At 37.1% G+C, this 26,801-nt stretch overlaps 1 protein-coding gene across 1 annotated transcript in view; it reads left to right on the forward strand.

Annotated features, from left to right (window-relative positions):
* The window catches only part of DNM3 (dynamin 3), a 483,214-nt gene that overhangs the window by 192,079 nt on the left and 264,334 nt on the right, over nucleotides 1-26,801 (forward strand). The window contains exons 15-16 of the mRNA XM_063105911.1: nucleotides 683-734; nucleotides 1,557-1,586. Coding sequence (XP_062961981.1) covers nucleotides 683-734; nucleotides 1,557-1,586 — 82 coding nt within the window. The remainder of the gene's footprint in view (nucleotides 1-682; nucleotides 735-1,556; nucleotides 1,587-26,801) is intronic.

A 26,801-nucleotide genomic window follows, 5' to 3' on the forward strand; every position in this document is an offset into this window, starting at 1 on the left:
CAGTTCTGAGATGCCCATTAAGTATGAGATGCCCATTAGACACCCGAGTGGAGATGTTGAGTTGTCAAAAACAGGTCTGAGTCCAGAGTTAGGAAGATAGAGATGCACTAAGGAAATTGTAAGAATATAGCAGAATTTGAAGCAATGAGATAGGATAATATTACAAAGAGTTTGTGATATGGAGACTTACTGCTTGCTACCACCACTTACGCACTCAGTAACTTTGGGAAAGACCCTTAGCGTCTCAGTAACTCACTCTCCCCATCTGTAAAATGAGAAGAATAATAGTAACTACCTCACAGGATTGTTGTCAGAATTAAAATCACTGATATCTACAAAGCACTTAGAACATGGTATATATAAGCATTAACTTAATTTTCATTACAGCTATTCTGTATACATGTGGGATGGGACAAATACACTATTGTTAATCATGCAGCATTGTGGCTTGTCTTCCTGTGATGGTGATGTATTTTTCATTTGTGATTGTTAATTACTACTTGAAGTCCCACTGAGTTGGTTTTGCTTCCAGAATTAAACTGACCTGAATTTTTGATATTAGCTCTGCCTCAGTTGTTGATTTTTTTTTCTTAAAAGCCTGTATGTGTTTTAGTATCTGTTACTTGTTCAGAAAAAAAATCTTCTGAATTTCTTCAGTGCTGCTTTCCTTCGCTTTTTTCAGTGCTCAGCAGAGGAGCAGTCAGGTTCACAAGAAAACCACAATTGGAAATCAGGTAGGATTTGTAGAAGAGAATCAATGCATGCATGCACCCAAAGAATTTGAACTAAATCGCTTGATTGGCTATTTCTTATTGCAAATTAATCATGTGCAAATTTTGCTTGAAATGCAACTTTTTGTTTTGTTTCGATTTTGCTTTTAAAGTTTTTGGAGTGAATTGCATTCTTTTTGTCTATTTTATGCAGTTAACCGTAATAATTTATTTGAAATAACTTTTCTGCTACTTGCTCCGCATTTCAAGTGTGTGACTCCTTGTGATTTCTTTTGCGTGCTTGCATTATCCTGAACTTAATTTAACTTTGAATCTGTGAGGCCGTTCAAGGTTAAAACACGATGAGTAGCTGCATGAGCTTTCTGGTGCTGCTCACTAGTTCACACATTTGCACAGCTTGGTGACAGTGAAGGGACAGCTCACAGAGAAGGCAGTTGTGGAATTTAATGGCTGCCACACTAAATTCCTGTTGGTTAATGAAGATGTTCATTCCTAAGAAGATCTGATCTTTTGAGTTTTTGTGTTTTGGGGCTGATCAGCTGTCTCTGACTAACAGCGCTCTGCAGATTGTTATTAACTCCGACAGTTTGCTGTTTCTTTTATGTTTTACGTGATAATGAATATTTGCATTGTTATTTCTTTTCAAGTCAAAACAATGATGATTTTATAGTTTTCTTTTTAAATTCAGAGGTACAGTTATTGAACAAATTGAAACCTCTGCTATAGATTTTTTCCCCATTGTTTTGAAAGGAGAAGAGGTAATAACAGACTTTATTTTAAAAACTTTTTTTCTGAACTAAAGCATATAATTCTTTGCTATTTCAGGGAACCAATCTTCCGCCTTCAAGGCAAATTGTACGAGCTAAGTTCTGTAAGCTTTACTGTTGCTTTTTCATTTAGCTTCCCAAGGGCACGGTTTGTCTTTAACTGATTAACTCAACTAGCGCTTGCTACTAATTTTTTAAAAACTTTGATTGTCTTGTTTATAACACCCTATTACTGAAATAAAAATCCTTTTAATAGGGTTCATCCCTTCACTGCTAATAACTTGCTGTGATTGAAAGGTATGAACTAGTAAACTCTAAAAATGCTGTAATAATATACCCTTAACACTGTGGGTGCTTTGATATTTCTTTAATTTTAATGGGACTTAAAATAATTAAAATCATTAATGATCTTCATCTCTGTCCTTTTATGCTATGTTGTTATGAGGTCTAAGCCTTTCTTTTCCCCTTGTGTGATAATATTTTCAATAAATATAGATGATGCTTCTAAAAGGTGGGTGATATTGAACATCTGATTTTGCTGTGTTTGTTGATAAGCCTACCCAACTCCAATTATTTGTATTGATTTTTTAAAAAATAATAATAAAACAAAAAGCAAAATTACATTGATTGACATCTTATATGGCTATAGAGTTGAATCTTTTAAAATCAGACACTATATTTTCATTTTATGGAAGTGTAAAAACACTGCCAAATGACTAGCCTAGGCATTTAGAAAAAAATTGCACTCTCCTTTCTACCGTGGATGAAGCAGCCTTATTCTTCCAACTGTGCACAAGTTGAGAGTGAGATTAGAACATGGGTCAATTATTTGCCCCATGATGTTTTGGAAGATACAGATTTTGGGGACATTCCTGGGTTCAGATTCTGTTCTGCCACTTAGAAACCATGTGGCCTTGGACAAATCGAGCCTGGTTTTGCTCAGAGGTCTGATAGGAAGAATAGAAAATATTGCTGCAGGGTGATTGTATCAAGTAATACACATACTGAGATTTGCTGCTGATTAGGAGATAAATGCTCTTTAAAGAGTAGAAACCTTGTTCTCAGAACGTAGGTACCGCTTCTTGAAACTCAGGAGAAACAATAGTAAGTATAAGAAAAATTTTAAAGTTATAAAATGAGAATGGTGAAACACTTGGGAAAATTAGAAGCTATGGCAAATTATTCTTATCTCTGCAAAGTCTGGATTATGGCCAGGTGTAGTATAAAGGATTTACCTATAAAAGTTTCCTCATGGTCAGAAGCATTTATAACTCATAGAAGTATATCCATATAGGAAAAGCAATAGTATAATGGCACAAATGTGTACTATAAATAAGATCTGAAAGGAAACTTGGAACAGCTTTCAGTGATATTACTTCCAAATGCTAAAATCATACTAATTGTGTTTCTGAGACTTCAGTTTTGCTGAGTACTTCAAAGCCCACACATTGTGGAAGTTTTATAACTCAAGATAATAGAATTGGGTGTGTTATAATAGAATATAGATCCGTTATCCAAATGCCTTGGGGCCAGACATGCCTTGAAGATCAGAAATTTTTGGATTTTAGAAAAACAATATATAACTCTGTCATGTATTAGCCAACATTCCTGTGGGGTTGAAGGCAGCACCTGTAATAAGACACATGCTGTTTCTACAGTGAAACAAATGAATAGTGACAACAGTTAGACTAAATGAAAAAAATAAATCCTCTCACATCAGGTCAGGTTTTGATGCCAAATTTGTTATAAAAAAGCCCAACAAACTTTCAATTTGCAGGTAAGGGATTATGAACCTGAGTATCTTATTTTCTAGTCAAATTCAATAATTTATAAACGATACAGTATATTTTAAGGGGTTCTTTATAGTTTTTCCTTCTTAGCAGAAATGAGCCATAATGAATTGAAATTGTTTCCTTTATGAATCTGAGTATCTGATGTTGATTCGGGTTTGTATGAAACCAGTTTTTCCTGTCAAAAGGCTCAAAGCCAGGGAGCCTGGAAGCCCAGCCTTCTATTGAAGGCTGGCTTTTATAGTTGGTGGGGCCGAAACACCCTGCAGAATTCCAGCAAGTGGTTAATCATTTTAATATCCTCTTAGGGCTCCTGGTTTTAAACAATTGCTGTGCAGCATCTGTTCTGAAATATTTTAGAAGGATTTAAAGAAAGCAAAACTTTTCTTTAGTCTAAATCCCATTCATTTTTGTCTGCTTAGAAATCTTAATAGTTCTACAACTTGATGTTAAAACACATGTACAAAAAATGTGAGCACACTATTCACCTGAAGTTGGACTGCTCAGAAATTCAAATTTAGACTTCATTCATCCCTTCACTCATTAAACATGTATTTGAAACCTGCGTGTGCACAAAACTGTGGTGGGTGTTTAGAGCACTGTGTTTAGAGCTCTCAGGGAGCAAACAGCCCAGTAGGGATGATAGTACTTACTTACGTTTGTTTCCAAGGCATGGCTCCTTCTGAGCTTTCAAGTCTCACCAAAACATCACTTCTGCAAGAGGCCAGCTGTTGGATCTAAAGTCACCCTCCCTCCTCAATGTCCTACACTATTACATTTTATTATTCAAAACAGTCTCATTTATTTATTATCTTTTTGTCTTCCTTCACTGGACCTAAGATCCATTAAAACTATTTTTGTGTTGCTGAAAGCAGTGGAGTATCATTGTAAGGTTTTAAGCACAATCATATTAACATTTTAGAAAGATTATTCTGCCTATGGAGTGGAGAAAGGCTTTGAAAGGGAGACAAGACTGGAAAAAGGAGACTAGTTAGAAAGCTGCTGTAGACAAGAAACTATGGTGATCTGGGCTTGGGTATTTGTACTGGATTTGAGGAGAAGACGATGAATCTAGAGATAGTAAGAAGAGAGAATCCAAAGGATCTGTGATGAACTGGATTTGGGGGAGAGAACTGGAGATTGTCTGCAGTGCCATCTAGATTTCTGATTTAGGCACAGGTAAGATGGTGTTGCCCTTCATGGAGAAAGGAACATAGTGAGAGAGTCGGATTTGGATCCAGAGTCAGGAAGGATAGCTTAGTTGAGTGTGAGTCACCATGGGAGATTAGAGTAAAAATATCCAGCGGGAAGTTGGATAAAAGTGTCTAGAGTCCAGAAAAGACAGGGAACTATTCTTTCCAAAGGTACTGGAAATCCATTGAAGGATTTACAATAGGAAAGGGATGTCAAGTTATTTTTATGTTAAAAAGATCTGTGTATCAGCTGAATGGGATGGTTTGGAGGAGTAAAAATAGAAGTATAGAAATTGGTGTTTTTGAAGTAATTCAGGTGAGAAAAATACAAATGTTGATAGTAGGAGGTATGTAGGAGAAGGGACAGATTCAAAATATATTTAGAGGGTAGAATTGAAGGGTTATAATTAGTTGTTGGAAGGTTAAGTCATCCTCCCAGGCTTACAGTAAGTCGATCCACTGACAACAGAAGTGCAGAAGGAGGAGCAGGTGTCAGGGGAGATGGGAGAAGAAGGTCCTGATTTCAGTTTTGTATATGGTTGTGCCTGTTGGAGACATCACTAGGTTTGAGGCTCAGGACTCAGGCAGACTGCAGATATAAGTTTTATAGTTGTCAATATATACATGGTGGCTGAAGCCATGAGAGTCGATGAGAACACCTCCGAAGGATAAGCACATAGAAAGAAATATTGGATTTAAAGGATGATGGAGAAAGAAGAACTGAAGCAGAATGAGGAACTGAAAAGAGTCTAATAAGTGAAGAGAGAGGTAGGAAAACTTGGAGCGTACCAGAATTAAAGCTAAGGGGAGAGAAGTTTCAAGGAAGGGAATGAATGGTCAATAGTATTAGATGTTTCTGGGAGTACAAGAAACTTGGGGGAGGTTGTCAGTTAGCTGGGTTGTGGAAGATCCCGTGCAGTGTTGGGGACCATCTGCGAGTCCAGTGATAGCACCAGTCCTGTTGGCCTTTTAAATTGCTCTTCTGCTCTACAACCGGAAGGTCACATAAAGCTGAGAACACAGATAATTCAACTGATATCCTGAGCCGCGGTTTTTCTAGGGCGGCATCAGGTGAGGTCAAGAGTTAAAGTTTTGAAGAGAGACAGGTTTAAGTATAGGACTGTATAATTTAATATGAATGATTTTGATTGATGTATTAATCAGGATAAGTCAAGCAAGTAACAAACAACCCCAGAATTTTAGTAGTTTAGCGTAATAAAAGTTAATTCATGCTGCCGTAACAATCCAGTGAAGGCCATCACGACAAGGGGCATCTTGCTTAACATAGTCAGTAATGAACTGGACTTCGGACCCCTCTTCGCTCAGACAGAAGCCTGAGGAAGGTTTTTAAGGACTAGCCCATCAGTAGTACACATCACTTCAGTTTATATTGCGTTGAGCAGAACTCAGTCATTTGGGCTCACCTAACTACAAGAGAAAAAGGAAAATATGATCTGAGCTTGTGCTCAGGAAAAAAAAAAGATAAAGGATGGTATTAACTGAAAATTGAAAGGAAATGGACAAGCCAAGGCACTGGAGGTTTTATTGAAATCAAAGAAAATGTGTACTAGGATTAAGGGAAAGAAGTGATGAGGTGGGAGGTTGAAGTCAGTGAGTGGGATATTGTCATTCAAGGCTTAAGAGGCAAAAGAATGCCAGCTGAAAGTCAGAGGTGTTGTGGCAGTAAGAGAGAACAGACACTGGAGGAGGGTCCCAACACAAGATAGCTACGGATATTTTTGGAACACTGTTTGTCTTCAGGTGTGAGTAGCTGAATAGAAATGGGGACGAAATTCCCTGAGTTTGAATATATTAGGGGCAGGAGGATTTACATGACTAATAATTCATTCTTTTAGCCTCAACCGTATAGGACAGGAAGGCACCACTGACATGCTTCTTGGCCCCAGACTTCATCCAACTGTGGTTGTATAACTAGGAAGACTTTTTACATAGGTAGAGAGCAGAGCAGGTGCTTGCACGATCCTGGTTATCAGGATACCTCCTATTCCGAGGCTTAGTGTCTGTTTTGTTTGCCAGTGTGCCTACTGTTGTTCTAACTTTGGATTGGAGTATGAGATTTGGCTTTCCCAAACTTATCAGCCTTCAGGCAACTGGATTATCAACTTTTTATATTGCAGGCTGCAAGCAGAAAAGACCTTTCCTATCAAGACAGGGTTTCTTCTCTCCCTACTTTCTGATAGCTAGTTTCAGTGAACATTAGTTTCTTTTTCTTAGGACCTCCTACAGGTCTCAAAAAATTGTCAACACACCCCACCCCAACATCCTGAAATTTTTCTACAGAGTCCCCTAGTTCTTCAACCTTTGTTAAGTACATGGTTTGTGAGAGTTTAATCAGTTTTTTCCAGCTGGGTATCAAGGATTGCCTACTTCCTAGCCTAAGACAGAGTGCTCCTCACAGCCTTCCCTGCTCCTTTCTCCACTCAGATAGTTCTGTCTTTTAGGGTCTATCACTCTTAACCCCCACCATCACCTGACTTCTTGGTACAAACATCTATATCAGCTAGGATTCTTTCAGATGTAAATTTCAGAAAACTAATCTTATGTGACCTTGGAAAAGAGGAAATTTCTTAGTTTATGTGATCGAACACTTCAGGGATAGAATTAAGTACTGTTTAATCTATGGGTCAAAGTGTTATGATGAACTGGTTCCTTTCTTTCCATATTTTTGGTTCTGCTTCTTTGCTTTTGGCTCCATTCTTGGACTCCAAAGGATTGAAAGATGACTGCCATCAGTCCCAGGAAATTTCCTTCCTGGTTTGAATCCAACAAAAATAAAAGAGTCTTTCTTCCAGGATTTTCAGAAAAACTCCTGAGGTTCATACTGATTGGACTGGCTTGGATCATGTGCTCATTCCTGAACCAATCACTGTGGCCAGAGAATGAGATATATTGATTGACTTAGGTCAGATCATAGGGGACAGGGGTGGTGCCTCACCAGATCACATGGCCTGGAAGTGGGGATGGGTTGCCTCTCCACCTGAAAGTCAGAGCTGTTGTTCTAAGAGAGGACAAACACTAGAGGGAGTGCATCACAGGTGATGGCAGATAAATGTTGAGCATTGCTTACCTTCAGAACAATTTAATTTGGAAAATAGGATTCTTGTGTATGTTGTCTTCTTAAAGGAATATAAGATAGTTAATACTTCATTATTAAAGTTCTATGATTCATTTATTGATTAAATGTAATGATTTTTCCTCTGACTCCCTCCCCTCGTTTCCCTTAAAAAATAATTCATTTGACTGTATTAGATTGAGATGCAATGTACAAGTACAGTTGGCCCTGCCTGTCTACGGGTTCCTCATCCAGGATTCAACCACTGGCAAATCAAAAAAATTTAAAAGATAAAACAATGATAAATAACAGTAAAAAATGATACACATAAAAACAATACAGTATAACAACTATATACTTAGCATTTACATTGTATTAGGTATTAGAAGTAATCTAGAGATGATTTAAAGTATATGGGCAGATGTGCATAGGTTATATGCAAATACTATGCCATTTTGTATAAGAGATCAGAAAATGGGCATTTCTGGATTTTGGTATGGGACAGGGGGAGTCCTGGAACCAATTTCCCTCAGATACCAAGGGTTGACTGTAGTGTTATGATTCTTCAGAGCCGGGACTGTGAAGTTACTGTGCGACCATGAGCAAATTATGTAACCTTACTGTTTTTCAGGTTTCTAATCTGTAATAAGCTGATAGTAATAGTAACTGTTTCATAAGGTTTTTGTTAAGTATTAAAGGAGATAATACTAGTTAGGTACCTAGGTATTTTAGGTGCTTTACAAACATTAACTCATTAACTGTTCCCAACAACCCTATAAGGTAGATACTCTTATTATCTCAGTTTTACACATAAGGGAACTGAGGCATGGCAAGGCCAAGTAATGTGCCCAGTCACATAGATTATAAATAATAGCACCAGAGTTGAAATCTAGGCAATTTGATTATGGATCTTTTTCTCTTAATCACAGTGTTTAACCACTGTTTCTAATAGTTTGTAAATTGCATCAAGAATCTCATTTCATAGTCTCAATTATGGCAAGTCACATCATTTAAATTCATTTGCTGTTATTTTTATTTATTACTTAAATTTTTTCTTATAGTAAAGCTGTTAGATCTTGAAAAGAATGAACTTGGATTTATAAAAATTAATCTGATTAACCACAAAAAACTATAATAAGCTGATTTATTTGTTCCCTTTTATCCCTTAATTCTATGAAAATATCTCCAAAGGGGCCAATCAATGGCTTAAAAAATACAACAATCATTCTTTTAATAAAATAGAGAATGGACTCCATGAAAGCCACACTTAGTGAAATGTACAGCCTGTTGATTTGTTCTGCAGCTTTTAAATCTATACTTGTATTTGGAATAGCACTTAATGTGTGCCACTTTTGGTTTTTTTTTTTCCAGAAAATACACAGATGTGCTGTATTTTTACAGCCAAGTTGCATCTTAATGGAGGGTTTAGAGCTTAGAAATTAGTCAGGAGAAAATCCTACCTACTCAAAATTACCTTGAAAAAATCCCTGCAGTAGGTGGAATCCAGCCCATACTTCAGCTGTGGTCTTTCCTTGGGGCAGTAGAGGCCTGGTCTTATTTCACCAGGGGAAAGAGTGACTGGTTAAATGAGGGTTCTCTCCTGTCTTTCTTCCATTGGCTGCCCCACAGCTACCCTCCCTCTCTCCCCGCTTCTCTTTTTTCCTCCCCTGTCCCTTTTGTCCTCTTTGCTTGTCTCTTTTACACATGTGGTATGTTTGATTCCATGTAAATTAAATGCCTGTATGATTCAAATTTCCTGGAATTATTGTAACATTTTTTAATTTTAACATCTCCCACTGGAGAAGCTGTTATTTGATCAACCTCTGCAATTTCAGACCTAAGCATTCCCCTGAATTAAGAGATAAATGACATCTTACTGTCTGTCTGTTCATGACTATTTTCAGTGTTTATGGACATTGGTATGGTTTCAGTTCCTTGGTCCTGGAGGAGTAACCTTCACTATTTTAATCGTGCCATGTCTTTAATTTCGACTCCACCTCTCAGATAAGAAGCTCCCACCTTATTTCTGCACAGACATCTGTGTGGTGGAAGGGGTCCGTATGGGTTGCTACTTCAGCCAACACCAAAAGAGGCTGGTTGTCTCCCTCAGGGAGAGTTCATCTCAGGGTGACCCAAAGCCTCTCCTCCTCTATCCACCTAATGCCACCCCTTATTGCTTGTGATTCTGTGCATGGAAATGCCAGTGGTCAGCTCCTGGATGTCTCACCCACGTTGACTACAGCTTCATTGCAGTGGGATTGTTCTCATTTCTATCCCTTACCTGCTAGTTCATCCTCTAGTCCTTTGGCCACAGAGACTTTTTATGTAGTTGGTCAGGATAGAGCTGTGTATTATCTTAAAAAGCAGAAGTCACTCCTCAAGTTTCTTTAGTTCTTGCTTCAATTCTTCCCTTATGTGCACATACAGCTTATTTAGCACAAAGAATTAATGTAACATGTAATTTTGAACACATAATTTTTATTTTTTTGAACAAAGTTAAATAATGCAGATTAAATATAGCTTTGACCCCATCCAATCCCACTCACCTCCGCAGGTGTGACCACTGTAATTATTTTGGAGTATAAATACATATATACATACACACATAAACACTCTTATGCACACGTACAAAGACACATTATTTTGCGTTTTGAAAAGATAAAAATGGGCACGTATTGTACGTGTTTTATGCTAGAATTGTAAGCTCCACAAAGGCATGGATTTTTGTCTCTTTTGTTTATTTATGTATCCCTAACAACATCCAGAACCTGGTATATTGTAGATGCTCAGAAAATATATCTGAGGTTGAATTCACTTTATCCACTTAATGATATATCTTGGAGATCTTTCCATGTAAATACACAGACTGAAGACAACAACAGTATTCCACAGTATAGATGTGCAAACTTAATTTAACCTTCTCCTAAGGATAGACATTTGTGTTGTTTCCAATTTTTTTCAAAAAGCTGACCTAGTTTACAGACCCAACAACTATATATGTAAGTATCTAAATCCCCAGTAATGGACAATTATATAATTTTTGATAGTATGATGAAAAGAATAATGTATCAGTTTTGATTTACATTTCACTTATTGCAGGTTCTGGGGCAGCCTTTCGTATAGTTAATAGACATTTGTATCCCCTCTCCTATGAAATGTCTGACATGTCCTTTGCGCATTTTAGGGACTGTTGTGTTATTTTCTTATTGGTTTTTAGGATTCTTTATAGTCTGGATATTAATTGTGTGTATTATATATAGTGCAAATATTTTTAGCTTACCCATCACTTGACTTTAACTTTGTTTATTGTAAATTATGAAACAAAGGGTTATAATTTTGATTTAGACAACTTAGAACATTTTTATGGCATTTATATTTTATCTTATATTTTCTTCCAGTGGTTTTATGGATTTTTAAATTTAGCTTTATAAAACAAAGTTATTTTCTTGCTGATCACCATAGTCGTTTATGTTTATAATTTACTAATAAGAAGAAATATTTTCATGCTTATTGACCACTAGTTTTCTTTCCTGAATGAACCATTCATGCCTTTGCCTATATTTCTCTTTGAAATTTTTTACTTTTATTGTTTCACAACAGAATTTTGATATAATAATGATGTTGACCTTTTGTCATATTTATTAGCAAATATTTTTCTCATTTTCTTGTGGATGCTTTAATTTTATTTATATGGTTCTTGAAGTACAGTTTTTAAAAATGTATCGTAGTGATAGCTATTGCTCTTTTCTCTCTCATTTCTTCCACTGCATTTACATTTAGAAAGGTGATGTCCAATTCAAGAGTAGTTTAAATATTCAACCATGTGTTTATAGCATTTCTATGAAGCCATTATTGACATTTGTCTCTGTAATCTGTCTGGGATTAATCATGGCTCATGGTACAAGGTGAGGCACTAAATTGGGGAGTAGAGTGTAGTGGTTAGGAGCGTGGATTCTGCAGTCTGAATGCTAGTCGCCAGCCATGGGCAGGTACTTAACATCTTCCTTCCTCTGTTCCCTCATTTGCAAAAGGATTATTATTATTGCATCTGCCTCTTAGGGTTGTTTTAAGGATTAAACACGTTAGTTTATGTAAAGCACTGAGAGCATGGCTTTGCATGTTATAACAACTTAATTACTATTGGCTATTATTACTTTTATTATTATTATTTTATTCCAAAGAAGCAAATATACAAATATAATTGTGCGAATGACCCATAATGTCACCATTGTTTTGTAATACTTCCTTGTTTGTATAATAATGTCAGCAATAATAGTGTAATAATCATAGGAGTTCACATTTCTTAAAAGCTTACTCTGTGTATGGCTAGGTATTACTCTAAGTGTGTTTCTTACAACAACTTGAGGAATTCTACAGCCATCCTATGAGGTAGGTCTGTTATTTCTCCTGTTTTATAAATGATGTAACTGAAGCTTAGAAAAGTTAAATAGTTCACCCTGGGTAATACAATGATAAATGGCAGAATTCTGGCCTCATCTTGTTCAAGAACAGGCTATTTAACCTAAAGTTTGTGTGTAGGTTATTTATCTTGTCCCTCCATCTGCTGATTTTTTGACAGTGACACTTTTTTACTTGTTGCAGTTGTCTATCTAATACATTTTAATATTGGCGAGGTCATTGCCTTTCATTACTCTTCTTTTTCAAAAGTGTACTTTGCTTTTGTAGATTACTCATTCTTTCAGATGAAGATTAAAATCTTGTCATATTGCAACGAGAGTTCTGTTTGAATTTTAATTGAATGTGTATAAAGCCTATAAATTAATATGGGATGAAGTCTCATTTTTTCACATTCTGTTTTCCCATCCAATCAGATAGTTGTTTGTTCTGTTTATTATAATTTCCTGTTTTTCTTTAATATAGGTGGATTTACATTTCTTGTGAAAATATAAAATAACTGGAAATGACCTTATGTTGTAATTATGAGATTTTTTTTTCAATTATTTTTTTTTATTATTTATTGCTATGTGAAAACGTGATTTTTAAGCACTTATTTTGTGTCAGTGGAATTTACTGGACTCTCTCGTAGTTTTTATTTAATTGTAATTTTTATCTTAACTGTGTACAATTGTGACTTTTATTTCTATTTTCATATGTTATTCCTTTCAGAACGGTATAAAATAGTGGACTTTTTGCCTGCTTTTTATTTTAATGGGAATGTTTTTAGTCTATTATCATTAGTTTTGATGTTGGATTTTGGTTTAAAATATATTTAGTATGATAAAGAAATAAATTCTTCTATTCCTTTGTATCTGAGATTATCAGAAATGAGCATTGAATTTCATTGAGGTCAGATCATGGTCTTACATATTGAACAAATTATGTAACTTATTATATTGATATATTTACTAAACATTCTTGCTTTTTGGTATAAGCCTTACTTGGTTATTGGGGATGATTGTTGTGCCATTAAATTAATTTTCTTATTATTCATTTTAAGATTAGTATGTCTTGCATTCGAAATGAAGTTATTTATAAAAGAAGAATGAATATGCAATACTCTTAAAATTCCCACTGAGAGAAATGTCACAGAACCTGGGGAGAAAAGAAAAATATTGTGTAGTTTATTCCTGGTCATCTTAATTTACTAGGTAAAACAGAAGGCTGGTTCATTTGTTGGGAGCAAGGGGAGGAGGAGTTATATGGAGCCCTTAAGAAAATGGTGAAACTAAGTGTAGTTACCAGGTGGAATGTAAAAGAGAGCAAAAGGACTTTCAGCTGTTGGCTGGCTGGGAGTCTCACCACCAGTTCACATGCTGAGACTCCTGCATGGGGATGCCCATTTCTTTACTTATTATCCTGAGAGAACCCCAGTCCTTTCAATTTAGCAAGTTAAGGGATTAGCAAAAGGTGAGTTATAAAACCTCATTGACTGTAAAGGTGCCATGGGATCTTTGGTTAGTGATAATGTCAATATTCTATACCAGAAAGTCCTTTGGGAAAGATGCCACGGGTTTATTATCACAGTGAAAATAAAAGTAAATAGAAGCTGGAAAATTCCTGTATATATTTCCAGTAGATCTCTTTTGTTATTTTTGTTCATTGCTTCCCATATTGAAATCAAACCCACCACATAAATATGCCCCAAATTCACCATGACCAAGGCAAATTGCAGTTTCTGTTCCTAAAGCACGAATCTTTTCACACTCAGTGTAAATAGCATTACAGAAATTTTCCTGAGTCAGAGTGTTTAACCCAGGATGCTGAAAATACAGAGACATCTTTATAGTCTTAACGTGTTTCAATAAGTCCTGCAGGAAAGAAAGCTCACATTGGCCATATTAGTCAGGAAGGGTTAGGTTAGATGGTTAGGCTTGGGTTGTTAGGCTTGTGGGCTCCGTTCTCAGTATCACTCCAGACTCACTGCACTATCTTGAGTGTCAGTGTCGAGGTACCTAAATGTCAGGGCACTAATCCTGGCATAAGTGTAAATTGTTGGGATATTTTATCATAACATTTTAAATTTTGTTTTGTAATGGGATAATTTCACTTGAGAACAGTCATTTTCCCCCCTCAGATAAGTATGAATCTTCTAATTTTAGGGTCTCAGATTTCCCTTGTAGTGGCTCTATATCTCAGTTCAAAATTCCATTTGCCATAAGTCTCCCACCTCTTAGTGAAATCCCTTCTTTTCTTTTCCCTCTCACCCCCAGACATTTGCAATGAGCAAGTCTCTCACAGCTTCTCTGGAATCATTTTTATTTTTCGTTGGGAGTAGTTTGCATGGTACAGCAAGGTTGTGATTTAATTGCAGTAGACTTAGTAGCTTGAAAAAGTTAATGCTGGTCTCAAATTTATCTGAAAAATTCTGGAAAGACTGAAGTGGTTTATTTACCTTGCAGTATACATTTCCTAATTATATAAGTGCAGAAAATAAATAAAACTTAGAGATAATCTCTTGAATAAAATGTAAACATGTAGAGCTTTAGCTAAACTAAGGAATGAAACATCTTATCCTCAAAGTTACTGTGAAATTTCTTTGACTCAGCAGCCAACCCATTTTCCACCCCAGGGAATTCTGCTAGGCTAAATTCTACGGGATGAATGTTCCCTATCCAGGAAATGAGTGTCCTGGTTTCATAACTGAACCTCAGTTCCTTGAAGCTTTGCATTGTGTTCTTGCCTCACCAAATAATTGGCTGAAGTTTTTGTTCTGATTCCTGGTGAGGTTATTTACACACTTAGTCTGTGATAGATGGCCCCTGTGGGGAGACTATTAGATGTGCGGCCATTTATATTGCCTGGATGGAACACTACTTTGCAAGTGATGAACATAAATAAAAACGAGCTTGAGAAATACAAATATTAATACTAAATAGAGTCATCATCATAATTTAAATAATTTTTAATGCTTACAACTATTCTTTGCTTGCAATATAATGTGAATTTCTTACCTATGGAGTTCTACCATATATATCCCCTTTTCCTCTAAGGTTTGAGTTTCTATTAGGTTATGTCTCTTATGAGAAAGCACAATCATATCTAAAGCAGTTTAATAGCAAGTCATTTTATTGTTTCCTTCCCTAGTCTACTAAAAATGATTTTTTTAAATTAAGGTAAGAAATTTTTAGCATATATTTGTGTTCTCAATATTTTTCTCTTCAAAACTTTTCGTTTTCCAGCAACTCTGGTCTTCCTGTTGACCTGCTGTAAAGCGGAGGAGGGGAAAGGGAAAAGGAGGATTTGTTTTTGAGAACTCAACTATCTATAAATGACTTCCTCTTGTTTGCTACATCCATTTGCAGGGTTTCATTTTCAAATGCCTGGTTGCAGAATCCATGACCTGGAGGAAGGAACCATGTCATCCTTCGCTCATCCTGTGCACATAGCCAACCACTGCTCCAAATATTATCTCCTATCACTTCTGGCATTTCTTGTGCTTCTCCTCTTCCTGAAGTTCATAATTCATGTCACTGATTTCCGGTGCACGCAGAGTCAGGTTTTAGAAATATGAGACAATTTTAAAATTACAGATGCAAAGCCTAGCTGTTTGAGCCAACATCTGCAACTAGTTTACGGGATTAACAAAATAGCTGCTCTGGATGACTGATATTTACCAGGGCCTCTCCATTTCCCATCAGAAATCAGAATGCCTGTTACTTATATGTTATTCAGTTTTCAATAGAAATCAGGAATTCATCTGTTATATACTTTATTAAGTTTCCTCACGGAGTATCTTGAGTTACAGTCAGTTTTCAATTAGCCATGATTAAGGAGGTCAGGAAGAATATAGGTAATTAAAATCCACGAATAAGTAGAAGACTGACTTTAACCAGAAGTTCCAACCCTCTCCGCTGAAACTTTTTGCTGAAGTTATACACAAGTGGAACACGTGATGTGTTTTTCTTTTGTTTTGCTGTAAACAAAAAAATCTGAATCTGTTACTCTTCATCATACAACCATTCAAAAACACTCTTTTTATATTTAGGATAAAGCCCAGATTCTAAAATCTATTGTCCATTCTCTGCCTGCTTCCTGTTCCTTCTCTTGCTCCTAGCACTCCGGAATTCTGCGCTAGCAACACCGATCTTCAGTCAGTTTCTTGAGTGGTGCAGACTCTTTCCCTGCTGGGACTTTCTGTGTGCTCTTTCCTGTGCCTGGAATGTCTTCTTTTCCACTTTTGCTCGAATAACAACTCCTCATCTACCTCCGTTTAAATAACACTTCCTTAGGAGTGCTTTCCCTGACTTCTGCACTATTTTCAGTCTTCAACTGCGTGTTCCCATGGAAACCTGCTCCTTTCTCACCCAAGTTTTGTATATTTATTTGTTTAATGTTTGTCTCCCACACGTGCCTATAAATTCTGTTAGAACAAGGACAGTAGTTGCCATTGTCACTACTGTATTCTCTGTTCTAACATAGAATCTGCACATAATAGATGTCCAAAAAATAACTGTTGAATGAATGAGTTAAATATTTTAAAATCTAGAATTAAATGGCCAGGTATGTAAATAATCTGTAAAATAATGACCCATAACTTTGAGGTTAACATCCATCAGGAAGGTCTAACTATTATTAAGTAGAGTCTAGAGTGTATTAAAGGTGCTTGTTAATTTAAAACATTACTTTTTGTCATCCAGAGGGGAAAAAAACGGTTCTTAAATATAATTGTTATCCACCCACAGATGTCATTTCAGGCTTGCCTATGGTGATTAAGTTTCCCACCTAAATATGTCATCACAGAAATTATTACATGTAGTTCTGAAATGTGGTTCTGAATATAGTGAATTCCAGTCTTACAGTGAAACTGATTTGAGCTTGATTAATGATTAGAGCTAGCCACCAGTTATGAATTATACTTGAACTGCAGCAGGTGCTATTGTCATTTTAGATGGAAGTTCTTCCTCTGTCATCCTTGACCTCTACTCAGTAGATGTCTCTCAGACATTGTGACAGTACAGCATGCCTGCTACATGTTTACAAATAGTCCTTGGTACTGGTATTGCCCTTGGTTTAGAACCATCGTACCAATAATTTATTGACTAACCTGTGATGTAGGGGAGCTATAAGTATTCCAAAGGAGCATAAAGCACAGTTGGCCTTTACTTGATAATACTATGTACCATTTATTGAACACTTACTAGTGGCATTCTACTGAGTACTTTGTGTACATTCATCTCACTTACTATTCATAGAATCTATTTGAGTTTAAAATTGTTAGTTCCAATTCTCAGAAGAAAAAAAAAAAATAAGGCTTGGCTAGATCTTTGGCCAAGTTGACAGAGCTAGTAGTAAATGGCAGAATTGATCTACACACCCAGAAAGTCCATGCTTTCAACCAGTAAGATATAGTCTTATTGGGAAAATGGGAGCACAGCACACACTGCTGTAGTTGTCCCTCAATATCCATGGAGGATTGGTTCCAGGGCCTCCTGGGGATACCAAAATCCAGGGATGCTCAAGTCCCTGATATAAAATGGTGTAATATTTGCATATAACCTATGCACATCCTCCTGTACACTTTGAATCATTTCTAGATTACTTATAATACCTAATAAATGCTATGTAAATAGTTGCTATACTGTATTGTTTAGGGAATAATGACAAGAAAAAAACTCCACATGTTCAGTACAGAGGCAACCTTTTTCTAATATTTTCAATCTGGGGTTGGTTGAATCCATGGATATGGAACCCAGGAAGACGGAGGGCTGACTGTAATTTAAAACAAGATGATGTAAGTGCTAAATATAGACAGTGAGCACATTAAATGTTCAGAGAAGGAAGAGAGTCATATGGGCTACTGGAGCTTCTTTATTATGTATTAAAATAGTATCATAGATGGACTCTTTTTTTTTTTCTTCAGCATGTTACAGTATCCAGAAACTGCTATACATATTTATACTTCTTGTCATTCTCTGGTATGTTTCATTTTTTAATAATCATAATAATAGCTAAAATTTATTGATGGCTGTTTTGTATCAGACAGCGTGTTAGGTGCTTTGTTCTTTTACAGAGTATATGCTATTATCTCTATTTTGATGGATAACAGTAAAAATAGCTAATATGTATTAAGCATTTCTTTCTCATATACAAACCCTGTTCTAAGCACTTTACATTTATTATTTTCTTCAATCCTCACAACAGCCTGTGGTGTAGGTAGCAACAGCTCGATGACTGAAGTAAATGAGGCACAGAGAGGTTGAATAACTTATTCAAGGTGACACCGTTAGTATGTGGTAGAGTTAGGATTTGAACCCATAAAGTTCAGCACCAGAGCCAGGGCATCTAACCTGCTTGTTTCCTGGAAACAGGCTTTGTAGGTTCTCCAAGGCTATACAACTAATATGGTGGAGCTAGGAATCAACTTTGAAGTCTTGGTCCTTTCCACTCTTTTGGTACTCTTTTGACTTTTAAATTCAAGTGATTCTTTTATCTCAGTGACTCTGGCCCTAAACCTCTTCAGTCTTTTCATTTTCTAATAGGTGTAATTTATGAAAATGTAACCAATTTTTGTATGTGAAAGATACAATTTTTATCTAATGAGAAAAAAAAATCTATACTAATGTCTGGTTTTTTGTCGTTGTTTGTTTTTTTAATCTCTGGAAAAAGACAACAGTGTTCAGTAGCATAGGCTTGGAGTCCAAGTTGAGTTTGGGTCCTCAGTTGCCATTTGCTAGCTAAATTACTCATGTTAACAAAATTTAGTCTCTCTATGCCTTACAGTATCCAAAGATAAAACAGGAAGAAGAGCGGTGCATATATTTCATGGAGTCGTTGAGAAGATTAGTGAGATTATCCATGTAAAGTACACTGTTCATAGTAAATATTTATTAAGAGCTGACAATCATTTTCATTATTGTTATTAATAAAGTTGTCCTTTTGAATTCTTAGACTTGTACCAGAAAACATTAACTCAGCCAGTAGTTCCCATGGCTCCTCTAATTTAATAATTTTAGTAGTTTGAAGTAGTCCTCTGAGTTATAATGAGCGCCTTATTTATTTACAGAATGTGGGATATTTACTGAATGTGTAGTTTGATGATGAAAGGTGTATAGGGTTTTCTTAGGAAAAGAGTTGTCTTATCAAGGGAGTTTTTGGAAAGAAGTCAAAATAACGTTCAGAAAATAAACTCCAAGAATGACCATTGTTATTTTAAGTTTTATCTTGGTTGACTAAATGGTAGACCACCTAACATTCCTTAACTGCCTACTCTGTGCCAGGCACTGTCCTATGGATTACGTCATTTAATTTTCACAACAATTCCACCAGGGGCCATAATGTTATTACCTCCTTCTGCTCCCCCCCCCCACCTTTTTTTAATAATTGAGGAACAGATGTGTTCTCAGAAACTCAGAGAGTTCGTGCTTTCTTAACATACCCTTTAACTTACTGGTATCAAAAATTGACACCAATTAAAGTGTCCACAGCTTTTATAAAAATTGTACATCCTACAGCATGTGAATTCTCCTGTGAATTATTCCCTTTGTTTAGTCAATCACATTTTAATTCTCCAATAGGTCAATCTCAATAATAAATATCTTCTAGGTGTTCATTCTTCTTAAATAATCTGACACAAAGAGGCAAATAATATAGCCCATAGAAGGGATTTTAGCATTATTTGCTGATTTGATTTCCTATTCATTGAATCAATGCCAGGCAGTCTTCTGGGGGTAGAGAGGTAAATAAGACAGATAAGTTCCTGTTCTCATGAAGCTTCTTATTTTAGTGGTGGAAAAGACAGGAAATGAACAACAAAAAGACAAATGAGCAAGAAAAACTTGGATATATTTTCAGTGCAGAGAATTAAAATTGGTTGATGTAAGAAAAAGTGAAGGCAAAGGGACACTTTGGAAAGAGGCAATAGGAGAGCCTCTGTGAAGAGGGAGGTGCAAGTTGAGTTCTAAGTGACAAGAAGTAGCCAGCCACAGGAAGGTCAGGAAGCACAGTCCTGCCAGGAGGCACAGCGGGCCTGGAAAGGTGGCCAGTGTAGCTGAAGCATACTGACAGAGAGGAGTGGGAGATCAGGCTGGGTGTTCTAAGACACTGTTTCTCTTTTCAGTGTGGGTAATTGAGATTTTGGTGATCATTTCCACTTTTTTCATGCTCTCCATAAAGGTTCTTCCATTACCCGAATCTCCAGGACTCTATATATTTACACATCTGTTCTACACAGCAATTTGGCAAGAGTACAGAAGAAATAAGATGCCCCAATCTCACTAGTGAATGGGATCCTTCCCTCCCCTACACATTTGTACCATTTGATCCCTGTACTAACACTTACTAATATAATGCCTGATTATGGAGTAGTGGTGACAAGTACTGTTGAGTGCTCTGTTTTCTCGTCTGGCCTCCAACAGTAGGTACTACTGTCCTCACTTCTGGATGAGAAGATTGAGGCCACCTGTGAGGCTACGCACATTTTGAAGTCCGTCAAAAATTTGATTTTATATTTTATAACTTTCCTGCCATCTAGTGTCTAGTACCTAGAAAGTATGTGAGAAATGTTGACAGAATGAAAGCATTTGATTAAAAACTGATAACACAGTTATTCCCATCAAAATTATTCTCATCCTCACAACAGAATCTACAAACAAGAAAAACCAATTGTTCACCTTATGTTTGTATCTATGGAAACCGTATAGTCTTTTCATCCTCTAGGATTTTATCCACAACAGTAACAAAAAAGGTGTAGGTTTTGTGTTTGGTGCTGGGGATAGAAAGAGGTATTAGATGCTGTTCCTGTCCTCAAAGGGCTTGAGATCCAGTCCTGCAGCAGATCTCTCATTCCTTTTTTCTCCTCCTTACACCACGTCTCCCATCCAATAGCAAATCCTGTCATGTGTGGAATCTGACCAGTTCCCACTTGGCCCACCGCCACCACCCTGCTAAAGGCAGCCAGCATCTCTCACCTGGGTTAGTGCTCTTTCCTCGTCTTGCTCTCCCGAGTCCCTACACAGCAGCCAGAGAGCTCCCTTTAAAACAGTCAAATCGTATCACTTACCTTTCAAAACCCTCTAATGATTTCCATCCTCCTGAGAATCAAACCTAAAAACCTTCCAGTGACTTCCAAGGCCTATGTGACCTGGTCCCTCCTTCCTCTCTGATTCTGTTTCCTACCGTTCAACCCCTCACTCACCATGGATCAGGTAATTGGCCTCCTTGCTGGTCCTGCCTCAGGACTTTTGTATTTGCTGTTCCGTCATCCTGGAATTCATCTCCTCCTCTCCCCACCCTGCAAACACTATCTACATGATTTTATCAGAGAGGCCCTTCCTGATTAGGTGGAAAAGCACACATACCCCTCTCATTATCATTATCCTACTTAAATTGCTTTTTTTTTCCTATAGTACTTATCTCCAGTTACATAATTATCTGTTTCTGACCTCCACCCCCACCCACCACAACCCCAACATAAGCATACAAGTTCTAGTACCAAGAAACCCATGATAGGTACTTAATTAAAATAGTAAGCATTCGATAACCATCTATTCAATGGATGGATGGATGGATCTTGTATCTCTAACATCTAGACTCAGCTTATCTTTGGCTCTGAAAAGTTAGCACTTGCTATATAAATAAATTTGGGGTTTTGAAACTATAATGAAATGAAATATCAGTTCTTTCGGCTTGGACATTTTATCAGAAGCTGTGGGACATTCACATGCTTCTTCCCTTTCCCAATTCATGTTATTAGCTTGTTTCTTTATCGGGGTACACTGCCTAAAGATGGCATGTTCTGTGTTGTCCTCTGGGTAGGTGTGTCTTTCACACACACGTGATCATTCTAAAGAGAACCTGTAGGAGGTTCGCGCATGCTTTCTCTCTTCTTCCCTTATGCATTTACCTCTTTGCTCTCTATCCCCCTATTTACTTGGACTGCTGTAGACCTGGATGTTTCCTGATACAGTCCCTCATCCAGTATTCTTTGCTCACACTTCATGTTTGGGGTCAATCCAAAGCCAGTCGCTCATAGTGTGGGTAAGATACTGGGGCGGGGGCATGGAGAAGGGAGAAGGGAGGTAAAATTTCAACAGATATTCCCTTTATTCTCCTGAGTAGCCCCCTAGCTCCACAAATGCACTGTTTTCTGAAGTACATTTGGAATACTTTCGAGTGTGAAAATAGGGTTTCATGGTCAAATTTGGAGTACTATTATGTTAAACAAAGTTAAAAGGTGTGTTTACTTCAGAACTTCTCAGCATTTTTAATACAAGAATGTGCATTGTGCACCTGAGAAAAGAGGATATGGTATTGCAGAAATTCCAAAACTTGTTTAGCCGTGAGAAACTTTTTTTCATGGAATATTTCTCTGAACTAGCTTTTCTTTTTTTTTTTTTTCTTTTTAAATTTTATTATGTCGATATACATTGTAGCTGATTATTGCTCCCCATCACCAAAACCTCCCTCCCCCCCTCCCCCCCAACAATGTCCTTTCTGTTTGCTTGTTGTATCAACTTCAAATAATTGTGGTTGTTATATCTTCTTCCCCCCCCCCCCCGGTTTGTGTGTGTGTGTGTGTATGTGTGTGTGTGAATTTATATATTAATTTTTAGCTCCCTCCAATAAGTGAGAACATGTGGTATTTCTCTTTCTGTGCCTTAGAACATACTTTGGGAAACCTTGCATCAACCCACAATCACTTCAGTCTTCACTGAGGCCTAAGCCCCCTGTCTTTTGTAGAGCACCAGAATGGCTACCTTTTCCTGGATATGTACATGGCTCTTGTATTTTTAGTCTTTGTGACTCAAGGTTCCACAAGAGTCATCTTTGGTCTTTCTTTGAAAGCCAAAATCTGTTTGGAGTGGAGGGAGGAGGTAGAGGTTGTTTATAGGAACGAGCTCTTTTATTTTGTCTCCTTATAATGACTAGCAGAAAAATTCTTAGAAGTGCTAAAGAGGGTTTTGAGGCATAAAATCAAGGAAGAAGTTGTGAGGGATGTTCTCTTACTCAATAGGACAGAGGAGGAAAGACAACTGGGTCAAACATAAGAGATGGTGGCACTAAAAAGGGGAATTGATAAGTCACTGTCTGGGACCTTGGCTATGGTGAATGGGGTAACCAAGCTGACAGGTGTTTTTGCACAAGGAGGAAGCCCTGGTCACTCGTAACTATTTTCTTGTTGACATCAATATTCTCATAGCCTTCACTGCCCAAATCCACAGAACAATCAATTACCCAAAAAGTGAGGAAAGAATGTTCCTAATTCCCTTATATTGGAAGAGATTTGTAACTGGGATTACATACTGGATTTGTGAATGCATTTTCCCCTAGAACATTAGTATTTATGGTAAGGAGTTCTATATGAAGGATTGGCCACTAAAATTTATTTAATGCTTGAGTGTATTGGGCATATCCTTAGTTAGACTATTGATACTCTTCTTCAGAGGAGCGTATAAATTCAGAGGGATAAATAAATTGTTGTAGAATGTCCTAGGTACCCAAAACTTGGAATTTGTTAGCAGTTTTCATCATTTGACATTGATAAATTGGTCTACAGCTTTAAGCTGAGTGATTGAATAACACATCTTGTTGCTTCCCTGTATGGGCCAAAATTTTCAGGAACTTCTTTAAAACTGATTCTCTGATATGTGTTTTCTTCATTGGCCAATTCTTAATTTTTTTTTTTTTTCTTTTTTTTGCCCTTGTGGGAGAATTTTTTTTCTGCATCTAGAAGATGTTGAGGTATTATTTCATCATATGAAACCGAAATTGCATGGGAAAACTCCAACTCTGTCTTCCACCGATTCCAATCTGGCTGCTCCCCTTCTACACCGAGCCACAGAAACAGCACTTGGCAAGGTTCCTCAGCTAGCTTGTATCAGGAGAGCCATAGTGGGTTTTCTAACGTTGAATTCTTTTATGTCACTTATGACTGGCTGCTCCTGCAAGTGCCCATCTATCATCACAGATGCAGAAGCCTCTCCCTCAGATTTCCTCCGACCTCCCCTATATCCAGAAATTAAGGATAAAGACCATTTCAGATGGGAGCTGCCCATACCCTGTTCTAGCACCGGGACCTCAACACCTGTTCGGATTGGTCAGGCTGATGTCATACTAGTTGTTAAATATTTTGAATAGTCTTTCTTCAGTAACCCCCATGTTACCCAAACCAGGAAATATTCCTTACTTTCCCTAACAGTGGTATTTGATCTTTCAGTCCTTTTTGCCTTTCTGGAACATTCCTTTCCATCAACTTCTGTAGATGCAGTATTCTGTTTTTTTCTCTCACCCTTCTGGCGACCCTCTAACTCTGCTATAGGTTCATCCTCCCCACCCAGACATTACATGTTGGTTTTCCTCAAAGCTCAGTCCTAGGTCCTCTTCTCTTTTCACTCAAACTCTCACTGAAGTCATTTTTTTTCACACCCAGAGCTTCAGTCACCCACAATCAACAATTCGCAAATTTGTATATGTGATCTGGACTTCTTTATAGAACGTGGTCTATTTCATATGTTCATATTTTGACATGTCCAGACTGAACTTATGACTCATCCCCTCCCTAAACGTAGTCCTCCTGCTCTCTCTCAGTGAATGTCTCCACAATCTGTTTAGTTTCATAAAGTTAGGCCTTGGGACTCATCCTCGACACCACATTCTCTCTCATCTTCCATATCCAGTTCGTCATTGTCATACTAATTTTTCTTCCTAAGTATTCCTCAAATCCATCCACTTCTCTATATGTCCATTTCCATCACTCTTGTCAAAGTTAGCACCGCCTGTGACTTGGGATTCTGCAATAGTCAACTATCTGATCTCCCTGTACCCTTTCTCATCCCTTGAATCTCTTCACCAGACCAGACCTAGAAGGAAACTTTTCATGATCTAATCTTATGTTGCTGCCTTACCTTAAACACTTCAAAGGCTTCCCATTCCTCTCAGGATTAAGACCGAATTTCTTCACATAAATTACATGGTGAGGCATGGTCTGCCTCCTCTCTAAACTTATCTGGCACCAGGCTCCTTCTTGCTTTCTGTGCTGTGGCCTCGCTGAATTTGCCACCCCATCCCCATGCCCACCCCACACCCTTCAAATTTTAGCTCAAGTGCTGCCTTCAAGTGCATCTTTTCTTATACCCTATGGAAGTCAGTCAGAGCTCTCTTAGCACACTGACCAGTCCTCAGCAGCACCAGCCACAGTTGTGATTTTGTATTTATCTGAGTCAGACTTTGTTGAGGTGTTTATTTCCCTGTTTGTCTATAAGCTCCATGAAGGTCAGGGACTGTGTCTATTTTTTTGTTTTGTTTTGTTTTTTGGTTTATTTTTGTATTTCCAGTGTGCTTCCTGACATAAGATGCTCACTAATTTTCTACTAAATGAATTAATAAATATTTATAAGGTGCTTTCTTTACTCTCTGAAAGAAACTCTCTGGATTATTTTTAGTAAAATATCCAAATTTTATTCAGGCCTTGCTATTTATGAGGCATCTTTTTCCTTGTATGTGTATATTTTTGCCCTTGAATGTTAGAAATAGATGATGGGCTTAGTTCTCATTCTGTTTTGTATCATTTGGAATCCCTTCCACATGGAGAGCCCATTAACTTCAAAGGAAGCTCTGCACATGGAAAAGATACACAGGAAAAAAGTGAAAAAAGTAGAGCTCTGATTTTCATCATGGTTAATGGCCTGGATCTTGTAGAGGTTTAGGTGAGTACACTCTGAGAATAAACAGCTCACTCAGCAAACTCTTCAGAAATAGCTGTGCATATGGCAGGAATAATGCATAAACAGGCAGTTGAGCAAATTCTGGGATACAATGAGAAGAGAAGAAATTCTCCAGGAGTAATTTCGTGAATCCAGGTAGTGCAAAAGCCTAGTGAGCCACAGAGGCATGAAAAATGCCCTCCTCATGTGAACATGGGCTAATGTTCTGGAAGGAAAACTCAGCGGGAAGAGGTTTCTGGAGCTTTTACAGGGCAGATGAATGGAAGGTGATGGAGGCACCTTACAAGTAGGCCAGAAAAAAAGCAGGAAGGGGGACCCTTGGGTTACATAGAGAGGTTATTTCATAAAACAATAACTTGGAGCTCTGTTTAACCTTCAAAATTTTATTTAGGTGGTTACAATTTAAACTTATGCCAGTGTTATTATGTAGAAGTTGGATTTTACAGAGAAACCAGAGAGTTATTATCTTTTTGGCAGCTATTTCTTCAAATAAAAAGGGGATTTGATATGAATATTAAATATTGGTTCCTTATTTTCAATCTGTTTTTGCTGCACATGTTAATATGTTTTTGGTCAATCAAATCAGTTCTTTAGTTAAAATAATCAAGCTTCTTTCATCACGGTGATTTCCCATATATTACACCAGAATGAATTCTTTTTATGTTCTGTTGTTGGGTTATTTCACTACCAGGTTGCTTATAATCTGCCTCAGTTTTCCAACATGCTGTGTTCATTACACATAAAAGGGAATCTCAAGAAATTGCCTGTTTTAAATAAGCAATAATGTGATGCCAACTTGCATTTTTAATAACATGAATTTTACAGGAAAATAGGGAAAGTACAGGGAAATTGAAGGAGGAAATATGTATAACTTTATATCAATTTTCAATCATAGTTAACATTTTGATATATATTACAGTTTTTTTTCCTATCCTTACGTTAACAAATACAACTGAAGTAATACCATACATAATAATACTAGTAGGTACTGATCTAAGACCTTACATATATGAACTCATATGATCCTCACAACAACTCTATGTTACAGGTATTATCATTATCCCATGTTATATATGAGGAAATTGAGGCAAAGAAAGTTTAAATAGCTCACCCATGTCACCCAGG

This window comes from Cynocephalus volans, chromosome 8 (genome assembly GCF_027409185.1).
Source record: "Cynocephalus volans isolate mCynVol1 chromosome 8, mCynVol1.pri, whole genome shotgun sequence".
NCBI lineage: Eukaryota > Metazoa > Chordata > Mammalia > Dermoptera > Cynocephalidae > Cynocephalus > Cynocephalus volans.